The 13,588-nt window shown below is 33.1% G+C and overlaps 1 protein-coding gene and 1 pseudogene across 2 annotated transcripts in view; both read left to right on the top strand.

Moving 5' to 3' along the window:
• Window positions 1-13,588, top strand: part of SMURF2 (SMAD specific E3 ubiquitin protein ligase 2) — a 127,732-nt gene that overhangs the window by 57,634 nt on the left and 56,510 nt on the right. For both annotated transcript variants that reach the window (XM_074260539.1, XM_074260540.1), the window contains one exon: window positions 12,218-12,351. In XM_074260539.1, coding sequence (XP_074116640.1) covers window positions 12,218-12,351 — 134 coding nt within the window. The remainder of the gene's footprint in view (window positions 1-12,217; window positions 12,352-13,588) is intronic.
• Window positions 1,239-2,366, top strand: LOC141538651 (DNA repair protein XRCC3-like; annotated as a pseudogene).

Raw genomic sequence — 13,588 nt, 5'->3', positions numbered from 1 at the left:
CCTCCTTATCTTGTCAAGCCAATCTTGATGTTTGTGAATATTCTGGCCTAGATGAGTAAATGAAATGCTATATATCAAATGTCTGAAAACTGCCCACTCATTTTCTACTGCATTGTTGCCAAGTAAATGTCTCAGCTTTCATTCCAAGTTAGCAATAAACTGTTAAAGAAGTGCTCTAATCTAATGAAATTAAGTATTTCTGGTAGCCTTTGCCTTGAGGCCACTCACTGCTTTTACTGAATGTGAATGCCACCAGAATTACCAGCTTGTCCTCTTTTGGCACACTGATGATGAAAGTCTCCATATCTCCATAAAATTTTTCTGTAACTCTTATCAGAGTTTGTCATAGTGGGAACATATGCTTTGATGATGGTGGTATATAGTGCTTTCCTGTAAGTAGCAATTGTTTGTAATTAAATCTAGATTTCATTTTAAATCTCTTCTCATTTTTTGGCACTGACTGAGATTTAGCTCCCTCATGAGAATACTGTTTTTCTCCTTTTTGTAGTATTGGCTATAGTGTGATTCATTTTCTATACCTTCACCCTTTTTTCCTTTCCACTGATCATGGTGGTAGGTGAAGTATTCTTTGGTCCTCACTGCCATTTTCAGGCTCACTCTTTATTTACTGTCACTCTTGAGCAAACTCTCCTTGTTTGATATTCATCTAATCCAAATTTTTCACTCATTCCAGATTCTGGTAGCTGTTTTCTGCTTGAGTGCCCAGGATATGATTTCACTTTCTTCAGGGGCATTCAGTGACTAGCTCACTGACTTTTTCCCTTTGTACTCTTAATTTCTCTCATCTTAAGGAACTTCACCAGAAGTGATAATGTACCCTCAAATACTCTGGCTTCCCAGTTTTTCAGTCTACTTAATTCTGTGACCAATATCTTTTGCATGAAATATTTCTTCCTCAGGTTACTTTTTTTTTTTTTTAACTTATTTGGGTAGACATATTTACACAATATGAATTTCGTAAATTTATATTCTTGGAACTATGTCAACAGAGTTGATGAGATTGACCCAGGCATTGATGGATGGCATGCTGGGTTAGGTGCTGACCCATGGATCTAGGATGCTCCCAGATGGCTAGGGAGAAGTAAAGTTATGAATCTGTTGAAGTTTTGATGATATGTGTCATAGCCTCCTACCAGATTACAAGAGATTTCATGGTGAAATTTAAGGAACATTACTCAGAAAAATGCAAAGAATTCATCAGTCAAGTGACTTCATGAATTTGGAAATTGAAAGACTATTTACATCTGTGGTATATACATTTAAGAAATGAATTGGGACTAGAATTGATTCCTAATGTTTTTACCACTGTTAAGAAAGACAAACTAAAATCAATAAAGGAAATTTTGCGCCTTTCTGAATCATCAAACTAGCAAAACTGTCCATCATTGATGTCCAGCATTTATTGAAAACAGTCTCATTAGCACCAAGGAACAATTGTGCATAAGAAATTCAACTTTGACTTCTCAGTGCTTAATAGACTTTATATTATACTAATAGTAGGTGTGAATTTCTTAGATTGTTGTATAGAATTTGACTGGAAAGACTTGGTGATTGGCTTTTAGCTCTCCCTGTGTATGTAGTACCCTTATGAGCATAAAGGACTAGAGTCAGATGATCTATATTTGTACTAAGGATATTTTCCCAAACAAGCACTTGCAGCAGCTAATAGTTTTACAACATCAATTGAGAACAGATGTTCCAGGGAAGATCATTAAGAAAATAAAATTTGGCAACTATCTTTGTTAAAGCATGCAGCAGACCTAGACATAGTTTTCAGTGTATTACTAAGAGGGCTCCCATCTTGCCGCTCAGGAAATGGTCCACTTGATCATCATTGATTCTATTGCTGCTCTGTTTAACTGTGAATTTGGTATTATACAGTCCAGTGGAAAGCCAGATATTTCTAGACCTCGGCACAAAGTTGCACCAATTGAGCAGTGGATTCCAGAGGCCAGTCTTGTGCATTAATCTGATATAACAAGTAATGTGAATGAAAAGGGGCTTGCTGGAACTAGTCTGGATGTACTTGATAGTGTTTCTCCAGCCCATGGAAAAATCTGGACCAATCAACTACCAATGAGGTTGACTGTCGGTTGCCCATCCTATGAGTTTTCCAGAGATATAGATGCCTCAACTGCTGGAATTGTTATTAGGACCTTGAGTGTTATTTTTGTACCGCATCTAGCCCAATCCTATTGTCACTATATAGTCAATGCAAAGGGCAAAAAAGGAATAGAGTAAGGCAATTATTACAGTTAAATCAATTTGAAAACATGGGAGAAATAATACTTTCAGTGAAAACTTTTACAAATCAATTGTAATTGCAATTTGTGTTTATATATATGTTTTTGCATACTATACTAAGCTCTTTTTTTCAGGTAAAAGTATTAATACTGAATAGTTTAACGTCATTCTGTTAGCTTCATGGGTTAGTCACGAGAGGATTAAATTGTTCATTTTTATGGAATATTTATAAGCTAATTTACTTCTTTCAGTGACTATACCCGTATTAGGAACTAAAATTAGCACTCTGATCTTTGGAGGATGGAAAACTATAAGACAGAGGCCTCTTGAGAGATGTGAGTTGTCAACATTTGATAAACAAATTTGTCAAATGCCCATAACAAAAATTATGACTATTAGTCCCTGTATTTTTAAACTAATTCTTAATGGTAAAGAATTTTCTAGTGGCTCTGAATTACTTGTAAGGATAAAATATTTATTTGGCATTCAGAGCATTTAACTTTATGGTTGATTTCATATTACTTCCTCATTCTACCTTCTAGGCAAAAATAGCTCAATTGCTATCTCCCTGCCCTCCCTGTAACTATAAATCAGCTTTGATGCCTTAACTAAGCAGGGTATCTTCATGGTCTTCTTTCCTCCTTACTGAATTCTTAATTCTTTTTAACGCTCCAGTTAAGTGCCATCATAAGCAAGACTTTTCCTATTCTCCTTTCATCCTCCATGATTAGTGCTTTTTCTCAGCCAGGTAGAATTACCTATACATATTAAAGTTCCATCCTTCCCCTTTCCTATCTGTCTTTGAGGACAGTTACTTTTTAATTCTCTTATCTTTGTGTTCCTGCACTTATGCCTTGTACTGTAGGTGTTTAATAAATGTTTGTTGAATGGGGAAAAATAACTTTATATTTTCTATTTTGTAGTATACTTATCTCTCTCAGTAGAATGTGAGTTCAGTGAAGATAGGTATTGATTGTTTCATAGGAGACAGATAGGAGTGGATAGAGACTTAGAGTTAGATTTGAGATCAAATCTGCCTGACTCTAAATGACCTATATCACAGAATCAACTTCAAAGATCAAATAAGATAGCATATAAAATATTTTTGTTATATAAATGCTAATTATTATCATCATCATCACTGCCATTATTCTTTGTAATTGTATTCCTAGCACTTAACATGGTGCTTGGAATATGGTAGGACCATGATAAATACTTGGTGATTATTCCATCTTTCCCATCTTGCAGTCTAGTTAAATTAGCTTTCTTTTTGTTTCTGACATATGATATTCCATTTCCTTTTTTCTGCCTATGGATATCTTTCAAGGTTAAAATTCACCCTTTACCTCCCTCTACTTCAGAATCTCTTACCTTTTTGAAAGTGCAGTGCTAGAACCATCTTCTGAATGAAGCCTTTCTTGATTCAATTAGTAGTGAACTCCCTCCCAAATGACACTGCTTAATTAATTTATTTATTCCCTTAATATTTATTCTTATGTATATTTGCTCACCTATTAAATTCATCAGAAGTACTAATTATATCATTCTTTGTTTCCTTATCCTTTAGCACAATGTTTGGCACATAGTGGGCCTTTAATGTTTGCTGATTGATTGAATGATTGGAACAGAGTTACACTATGTGTACCTGTATTCCAGTTGTCCTTCCAACATTCACTATTGCCATATTTTTTATCTTTGACAGTTTGCTGGCTTCAGAATAAAACTTTTTTTGTTTCTTTTGATAAGCATTTATTTCTCTTATAAATAGTGCTCTGGAGTAATCAGTAGCTTGTAATTTTTATTTGAAAAACTGTTTGATTCAAATGGGATATTTTTGTGCTATAAAAAATGACTAGCATATTTCTGAAAAAGACTTATATACAAAAACTTACTGTAAAAATTTACATGAATTGATGCAGAATTAAGTGAGCAGAACCAAGATTATACAAAGGAACAGCAATATTATACAATAATCAATTGTGAATGATTTAGCTATTGTCAGCAATACCCAATACCCAATACCCAAGACAATCTCAAAGGACTTATCAATGAAAAATGTTATTCACCTTCAAAGAAAGAACTGATGGAGTCTCAATACAGATCAAAGCACATTATTTTTTCACTTTATTTCTTTTTTCTTTTTGGGTTCAAATTTTCTTCCACAAAATGACTAAGATGGAAATATGTTTTATGTAACTACATATGTATAACCTATATTAGAATTGCTCAGGAATGGGATAGGGCAGAGTGGAAGGAAATTTGGAACCCAAAATTTAAGAAAAAAGAATGTTTAAAAAAAAAGTTAAAAAAATTTTTTACATGTAATTGAGGGAAAAATAAAATATTTAAAAAACAAATATACAGTAATAGTAATGAACTAACAGTAATACAGGCTTGCAAAGTATACTATGTTGTATACCTTATTCATAAGGTAAATGGTATTATAATTTTACCAATGTGGAAACTAAGGTGGAGTTTAAGTGACTTGACTTGTGTCTTAGAGCTATTAGGCTAGCTAGCATAGAACTGAGACAGAATTCAAAATATACATTTTCTTTATTTCAGGGACAGGACTCCATGCCTTTGTGTCATGAGTTGAGATAGGACTCCATTCATTCATCATACAAATTGAGATGGCTACAAAAATATTAACTGTATGAGAGCAAGTAGATGAGGAAATACTTATAAATACTTATGAACTCATAGAAAGAAAAGAGATAAGTTCAGAATCATAATGTCCTCAAAGATCACAGAAAGCATCAAAAAAAGGGGGGTGGGAAAAGATGTTAATTTGGAACTTTTTTCTGTTTTTAAAGTTCTATTATCTCTTCTCTCTTTCCCTCTTCCCCAGAATTTTAACTTTAAAGCTGGAAGGGACCTTAGAACTTATATTTTGAAGCATAGAGACATGTATTGTCACCCAGCTAGTAAGTGACTGAGGCAGCATTTGAATCCAAGTATCTTAACTTCAGCTGTTTTGTATTTCTGTATAACATATAATGATGATGTTGATGATAATGTTGTTGCCAGCAAAGATACAGTATTTTAGGGTTTGCAGTGTGCTTTACATGCATTATCTTTTAAACCTCTCTACAGATATTTAAAGAAAATATTACAAGTTTTATTTTATAGGTGAGGAAACTGATCTTAAAGAGATTGTGATTTACTCTTGTTAGACAAGGCTAGTAGCTGTCAGTGGCATAGAGATTCAAAACTCAAGTCTTGGCCTTAGGGCCTGGAACACTGGAGCACAGTCCCCCTTGAATGGATGCTTGGGACTGCTGTTAGCAACAAAATACCCAAGAGCCTGACTCTGTAGGGCAATAAACTCTGTTTCTACTTTTCAGGATATAAAAAAGATTTTTTAAACGTTGTTTTGGGGAAGATACTTGTTATGTTTCTGCAGAAATTCACAAAAATTTGGGAAAAGTTGTTCATTATAATTTATTTCTTTCTCTCTCAATAATACATGTGGATTCCAATTTCTTAAATCTTTTGGATTTAAAAAAAATTGAAGATTCTTTTTTTTATTTATAATTTTTTTCACAGTATATATGCATGAGTAATTTTTTTAAAAATAGTATTATCCCTTGTATTCATTTTTCCAAATTATCCCCTCCCTCCTTCTACTCCCTCCCCTTGATGACAGGCAATCCCATACATTTTACATATGTTACAATATAACCTAGATACAATATATGTGTGTAAATACCATTTTCTTGTTGCACATTAAGTATTAGATTCCGAAAGTATAAGTAACTTGGGTAGATAGACAGTAGTGCTGACAATTTACATTCACTTCCCAGTGTTCCTTCTCTGGGTGTAGTTATTTCTGTCCATCATTGATCAATTGGAAGTGAGTTGGATCTTCTTTATGTTGAAGATATCCACTTCCATCAGAATACATCTTCATACAACATTGAAGTGTACAGCGATCTTCTGGTTCTGTTCATTTCACTCAGCATCAGTTGATGTAAGTCTCTCCAAGCCTCTCTGTATTCCTCCTGCTGGTCATTTCTTACAGAGCAATAATATTCCATAACATTCATATACCATAATTTGCCCAACCATTCTCCAATTGATGGATATCCATTCATCTTCCAGTTTCTAGCCACTATGAAAAGAGCTGCTACAAACATTTTGGCACACACAGGTCCCTTTCCCCTCTTTAGTATTTCGTTGGGATATAAGCCCAGTAGTAGCACTGCTGGATCAAAGGGTATGCACAGTTTGATAACTTTTTGGGCATCGTTCCAGATTGCTCTCCAAAATGGCTGGATTCTTTCACAACTCCACCAACAATGTATTAGTGTCCCAGTTTTCCCACATCCCCTCCAACATTCATCATTATTTGTTCCTGTCATCTTAGCCAATCTGACAGGTGTGTAGTGGTAGTGGTATCTCAGAGTTGTCTTAATTTGCATTTCTCTGATCAGTAGTGATTTGGAACACTTTCATATGAGTGGATATAGTTTCAATTTCATTATCTGAGAATTGTCTGTCATATCCTTTGACCATTTATCAATTGGAGAATGGTTTGATTTCTTATAAATTAGGATCAATTCTCTATATATTTTGGAAATGAGACCTTTATCAGAATCTTTAACTATAAAAATATTTTCCCAATTTGTTACTTCCCTTCTAATCTTGTTTGAATTAGTATTGTTTGTACAGAAACTTTTTAGTTTGATGTAATCAAAATCTTCTATTTTGTGATCAATAATGATCTCTAGTTCTTCTTTAGTCATAAATTCCTTCCTTCTCCACAGGTCTGAGAGGTAAACTATCCTCTGTTCCTCCAATCTATTTATGATCTCATTCTTTATGCCTAAATCATGGACTCATTTTGATCTTATCTTGGTATATGGTGTTAAGTGTGGGGCCATATCTAATTTCTGGCATACTAATTTCCAGTTTTCCCAACAGTTTTTTTTCAAATAATGCATTTTTATCCCTCATGTTGGTATCTTTGGGTTTATCAAACACTAGATTGCTATAGTTGTACCTTTTTTTGTTCTTTGTACCTAATCTGTTCCACTGATCGACTGGTCTATTTCTTAGCCAATACCAAATGGTTTTGGTGACTGATGCTATATAATATAGTTTTAGATCAGGTATACCTAGACCACCTTCATCTGACTTTTTTTTCATTAATTCCCTTGAAATTCTTGACCTTTTATTCTTCCATATGAACTTTGTTATTTTTTCTAGGTCACTAAAATAGTTTCTTGGGAGTCTGATTGGTATAGCACTAAATAAATAGATTAGTTTGGGGAGTATTGTCATCTTTATTATATTCGCTCGGCCTATCCAAGAGCACTGGATGTCTTTCCAATTATTTAAATCTGACTTTATTTTTGTGGCAAGTGTTTTGTAATTTTTCTCATATAATTCCTGACTTTTCTTTGGTAGATGGATTCCCAAATATTTTATACTCTCAACATTTGTTTGGAATGGAATTTCTCTTTTTATCTCTTGCTGTTGCATTTTCTTGGTGATATATAAAAATGATGAGGATTTATGTGGATTTATTTTTTATCCAGCAACTTTGCTAAAATTGTGAATTATTTCTAATAACTTTTTATTAGAATCTCTGGGGTTTTCTAAGTATACCATCATATCATCTGCAAAGAGTGATAGTTTGATTTCCTCATTACCTTTAATCCCTTTCTCGACTCTTATTGCCGAGGCTAACATTTCTAATATAATATTGAATATTAATGGTGATAGTGGGCAACCTTGTTTCACTCCTGATCTTACTGGGAAAGGTTCCAGTTTATCTCCATTGCATATTATGTTTACTGATGGTCGTAAATATATGCTCCTGATTGTTCTTTTTTTTTATTTTAATAATTTTTTATTACATATTTTTTATAATATTATCCCTTGTATTCATTTTTCCAAATTATCCCTCCCCTCCCTCTACTCCCTCCCCCCGATGACAGGCAATTCCATACATTTTACTTGTGTTACAATATAACCTAGATACAATACATGTGTGTAAATACCATTTTCTTGTTGCACAATAAGCATTAGATTCCGAAGGTACATGTAACCTGGGCAGACAGATATTAGTGCTAACAATTTACATTCATTTCCCAGTGTTTCTTCTCTGGGTGTAGCTACCTCTGTCCATCATTGATCAACTGGAAGTGAGTTGGCTCTTCTTTATGTTGAAGATTTCCACTTCCATCAGAATACATCCTCATACAGTATTGTTGTTGAAGTGTACAGTGATCTTCTGGTTCTGCTCATTTCACTCAGCATCAGTTGATGTAAGTCTCTCCAAGCCTCTCTGTATTCCTCCTGCTGGTCATTTCTTACAGAGCAATACTATTCCATAACCTTCATATACCATAATTTACCCAACCATTCTCCAACTGATGGACATCCATTCATCTTCTAGTTTCTAGCTACAACAAAAAGAGCTGCCACAAACATTTTGGCACATATATGTTCCTTTCCCCTCTTTAGTATTTCTTTGGGATATAAGCCCAGTAGTAGCACTGCTGGGTCAAAGGGTATGCACAGTTTGATAACTTTTTGGGCATAGTTCCAAATTGCTCTCCAGAATGGCTGGATTCTTTCACAACTCCACCAGCAATGTATTAGTGTCCCAGTTTTCCCACATCCTCTCCAACATTCATCATTATTTGTTCCTGTCATCTTAGCCAATCTGACAGGTGTGTAGTGGTAGTGGTATCTCAGAGTTGTCTTAATTTGCATTTCTCTGATCAGTAGTGATTTGGAACACTCTTTCATGTGAGTGGATATAGTTTCAATTTCTTCATCTGAGAATTGTCTGTTCATATCCTTTGACCATTTGTCAATTGGAGAATGGTTCGGTTTCTTATAAATTAGGGTCAGTTCTCTATATATTTTGGAAATGAGACCTTTGTCAGAACCTTTGCTTTAAAAATATTTTCCCAATTTGTTACTTCCCTTCTAATTTTGTTTGCATTAGTATTGTTTGTACAGAAACTTTTTAGTTTGATGTAATCAAAATCTTCTATTTTGTGATCAATAATGATCTCTAGTTCTTCTTTAGTCATAAATTCCTTCCTTCTCCACAGGTCTGAGAGGTAAACTATCTTCTGTTCCTCCAATCTATTTATGATCTCATTCTTTATGCCTAAATCATGGACCCATTTTGATCTTATCTTGGTATATGGTGTTAAGTGTGGATCCATATCTAATTTCTGCCATATTAATTTCCAGTTTTCCCAACAGTTTTTTCCAAATAATGAATTTTTATCCCTAATGTTGGTATCTTTGGGTTTGTCAAAGATTAGATTGCTATAGATGTACCCTTTTTTCCTTTGTATCTAATCTGTTCCACTGATCTACCGGTCTATTTCTTAGCCAATACCAAATGGTTTTGGTGACTGCTGCTATATAATATAGCTTTAGATCAGGTACACTTAGACCACCTTCCTCTGAGTTTTTTTCATTAGTTCCCTTGCAATTCTCGACCTTTTATTCTTCCATATGAATTTTGTTGTTATTTTTTCTAGGTCATTGAAATAGTTTCTTGGGAGTCTGATTAGTATAGCACTAAATAAATAGATTAGTTTGGGGAGTATTGTCATCTTTATTATATTCGCTCGGCCTATCCAAGAGCACTGAATGTCTTTCCAATTATTTAAATCTGACTTTATTTTTGTGGCAAGTGTTTTGTAATTTTTCTCATATAATTCCTGACTTTTCTTTGGTAGATGGATTCCCAAATACTTTATACTCTCAACATTTGTTTGGAATGGAATTTCTCTTTGTATCTCTTGCTGTTGCATTTTATTAGTGATATATAAAAATGCTGAGGATTTATGTGGATTTATTTTGTATCCTGCCACTTTGCTGAAATTTTGAATTATTTCTAGTAGCTTTTTAGCAGAGTCTTTGGGGTTCTCTAAGTATACCATCATGTCATCTGCAAAAAGTGATAGTTTGATTTCCTCATTTCCTACTCTAATTCCTTGAATCTCTTTCTCGGCTCTTATTGCCGAGGCTAGCGTTTCTAGTACTATATTGAATATTAATGGTGATAGTGGGCAACCTTGTTTCACTCCTGATCTTACTGGGAAAGGTTGCAGTTTATTTCTATTGCATATTATGCTTACTGACGGTCTTAAATATATGCTCTTGATTATTCTAAGGAATAGTCCATTTATTCCTATACTCTCAAAAGTTTTTAGTAGGAATGGATGTTGGATTTTATCAAATGCTTTTTCTGCATCTATTGAGATGATCATATGGTTTTTATTAATTTGATTATTAATATGGTCAATTATACTAATAGTTTTCCTAATATTAAACCAGTCCTGCATTCCTGGTATAAATACTACTTGATCATAGTGTATTATCCTGGGGATGATTTTCTGAAGTCTTTTTGCTAATATCTTATTTAAGATTTTAGCATCACTATTCATTAAGGAAATTGGTCTATAGTTTTCTTTCTCAGTTTTCGATCTACCTGGTTTAGGTATCAGTACCATGTCTGTGTCATGAAAGGAGTTTGGCAGGACTCCTTCATCCCCTATTTTTTTCAAATAGTTTATATAACATTGGGGCTAGTTGTTCTTTAAGTGTTTGGTAGAATTCACATGTAAATCCATATGGTCCTGGGGAGTTTTTCCTAGGGAGTTGATTAATAGCTTGTTCTATTTCTTTTTCTGAAATGCGACTATTTAAGCAATTTATCTTCTCTGTTAATCTAGGAAGCCTATATTTTTGGAGGAAGTCATCCATTTCACTTAAGTTATCAAATTTATTGGCATAAAGTTGGGCAAAGTAACTCCTTATTATTTTTCTAATTTCCTCAAGAAGTATTTTTAATATTAAAAAAAATGTATTGACTTTAAATGATATTTTAAAATAAATATAATAGCAAATGTGAAACTACTTTATGATCATTACATTATTATAATGTTATTTACACATTATTCAATCTGGAAACTAGAAGAATAGAAGCATACTCTCTGTGCTGATGAAATTAGTCAGACCTTTTCAGTTTACTGAATGTACTCTTCCTCTATGACTTTATCATGCTTACGAAGTAAAGTTTTAAGGTCAAGGTTGTTGGACCAAAAATTTGACTTCTTAGAGACATTAGTATATTGAAAAGATTCTCTTGTCATTTTTGTTATCTTATAGCTTGTATTAATTTTAGCCATGTTAGTAATCAGCTATGGCATAGTTGTATTTTTTTTTTAAATACATGTAGGTGTATGCACAGACATGTGCAGTAACGCTTTTCCCTGCTCTGCTTGTCTGCAGGCAGTGAAGTGAAATCTGCAAGAGTCCTGTTCTCTCAAGGCCTGCATACAGGAAAGAAGCAGGGATAAAGCGTTACATGAGCATGCATATTTCCAGTTCTGCGGAAATTTTAAACATTTCAGGTAGGTCAGATTTTTGGTCTGTCAACCTTGACAATATCTCTTGAAGTTAAAATAATATGTAATGTAATAGAATGTGACTGTGTTAAAATGTTTAAATTTATATCAAATTGGAATGTATTCAGTATGCAATCACATTTTTGCATCTTTAAGGAAGAGTAATAACTATAAATCCCCAAATATTTTAGTTATTTGTTGCTGAAATAAGCTATTTTTCAGTATCAGAAATTATTATGCAGCAGAAATGGTGGCAGAAGTGAGTTAACTCAGGGCATATTCAAATTTTTTTAATGTTAATTAAATATTCAAGGAAAATTTTAAGATTGTCACATGACTTGACTTTGACTAAATCAAAGTAAAGAATAGAAAATAGATCATGTACAGGTTTGTTTACATTATAATGTTTTGTTTATGTTGATAAAGTTATCGGAATATTTTTAAATTGTTTCTTACTGGAAAATGATGTTTGTGACTTTCAAATATAAAAAGAGACTCTTAAAAAACTTATCAACCTTTCATATTCACCAAGGTATTGTTTACATAGTTATTTTATTTTGCAGGTATATTGGAAAGTCTGATTCTGTAACAATCAGTGTGTGGAATCACAAGAAGATCCATAAAAAACAAGGTGCTGGATTTCTTGGTTGTGTTCGACTTCTTTCCAATGCCATCAACCGCCTTAAAGACACGGGTTGTAAGTAAATAAGAGGACAGTTTTGCTTTTGTTTATTTGGTAAAAAAAACATTAAAGTAATAGTAATAGCCATTAAAATAGTTATATCTGTTAATGAACTTGGTTTCATGTCTTACCCAGGTGTGTGTTAGAGTTCCTCACAAGGCTGATCTTCTATTGTTTAGCTTGGGAGCTTTGACATGCTCCATTTCCAAGCTGGCCTGGTTTTACACCTCTTTAGGCAATCTAGTGACCTGCCACACCTACGGTTTCACTATGTTAATGTTAAATTTAGTGGGAATACCACATTGGCATAGCCCTCTGCATCTCACAACTCCCAAAGTTGAGATCTTCGCTTCCTCAGTAGCATGTGCCACCATACACAACTTATGATGAACTTTAAAGGTCACCAAATTATTTTTTTCAGTCATATTTAAAATTAATTTATTGCTAGAATTTATACTGCAGAGATGAAATGAATATGAAGTCCATAATCTAAATAATTGAATGTTTTGAATTAGTAACAATTCACATGTCATGTATATCATTCCTCTCCATTTCTTCTGCTTTATTCCTCATTTTTGTTTGGTTGTTGGTTTGGAAATTTAGTTAATTTTATTGTAATGTGGAAAGGATTGATGTGAAGCATAATTATTTGATAAAAGTGAAGTTATTACACAAAATTAAAGTTTTACCTTATAGAGAAAAAGAAATGTAAAGTGCTCAAGTAAATCTCAAGTGTTATCCTGAACATCATTACATAGTATAAATAGCATAAAATCAAATTGTAACTCAGAATGAATCTTCAATGAACAGGGATCAAGAAAATGCTAATTTTATATGAATGTTTTTTATGTATAAAAGTTAGTGAAATATTGGTCCATCTACAAGAGTATAAAAATAGCTTTATTTCACAGAATTACTCTTTCGAGTAATGCCTATTCTAGTATTTATATGTCACAATTGCTTTATGGTTTCAGTTTCTTCATATGTAAAATTAGGGTTGAATTTAGTTCATCTCTGAATTCTCTTCTAACTAGGTGCTATTTTAGATTATGAGAATTTTTAATTTAGTGAATAGATTTAAAAGGGAGTAATTTGTTTTATGGAAACTTAAAATATTGGGAAAGTTAAAGTTTGAATACACTATACTTAATGATAATATCACTTAAAGTATGGAAGTCTTATATAGTATAAATACATAATTAAAATGAATAAAAATTAAGATGAATAGAAATGCAAAGTCAATTGGGTTTCA

This window comes from Sminthopsis crassicaudata, chromosome 4 (assembly GCF_048593235.1).
Source record: "Sminthopsis crassicaudata isolate SCR6 chromosome 4, ASM4859323v1, whole genome shotgun sequence".
NCBI classification, from domain to species: Eukaryota; Metazoa; Chordata; class Mammalia; order Dasyuromorphia; family Dasyuridae; genus Sminthopsis; species Sminthopsis crassicaudata.
This window is presented reverse-complemented; position numbering and strand designations above follow the sequence as displayed.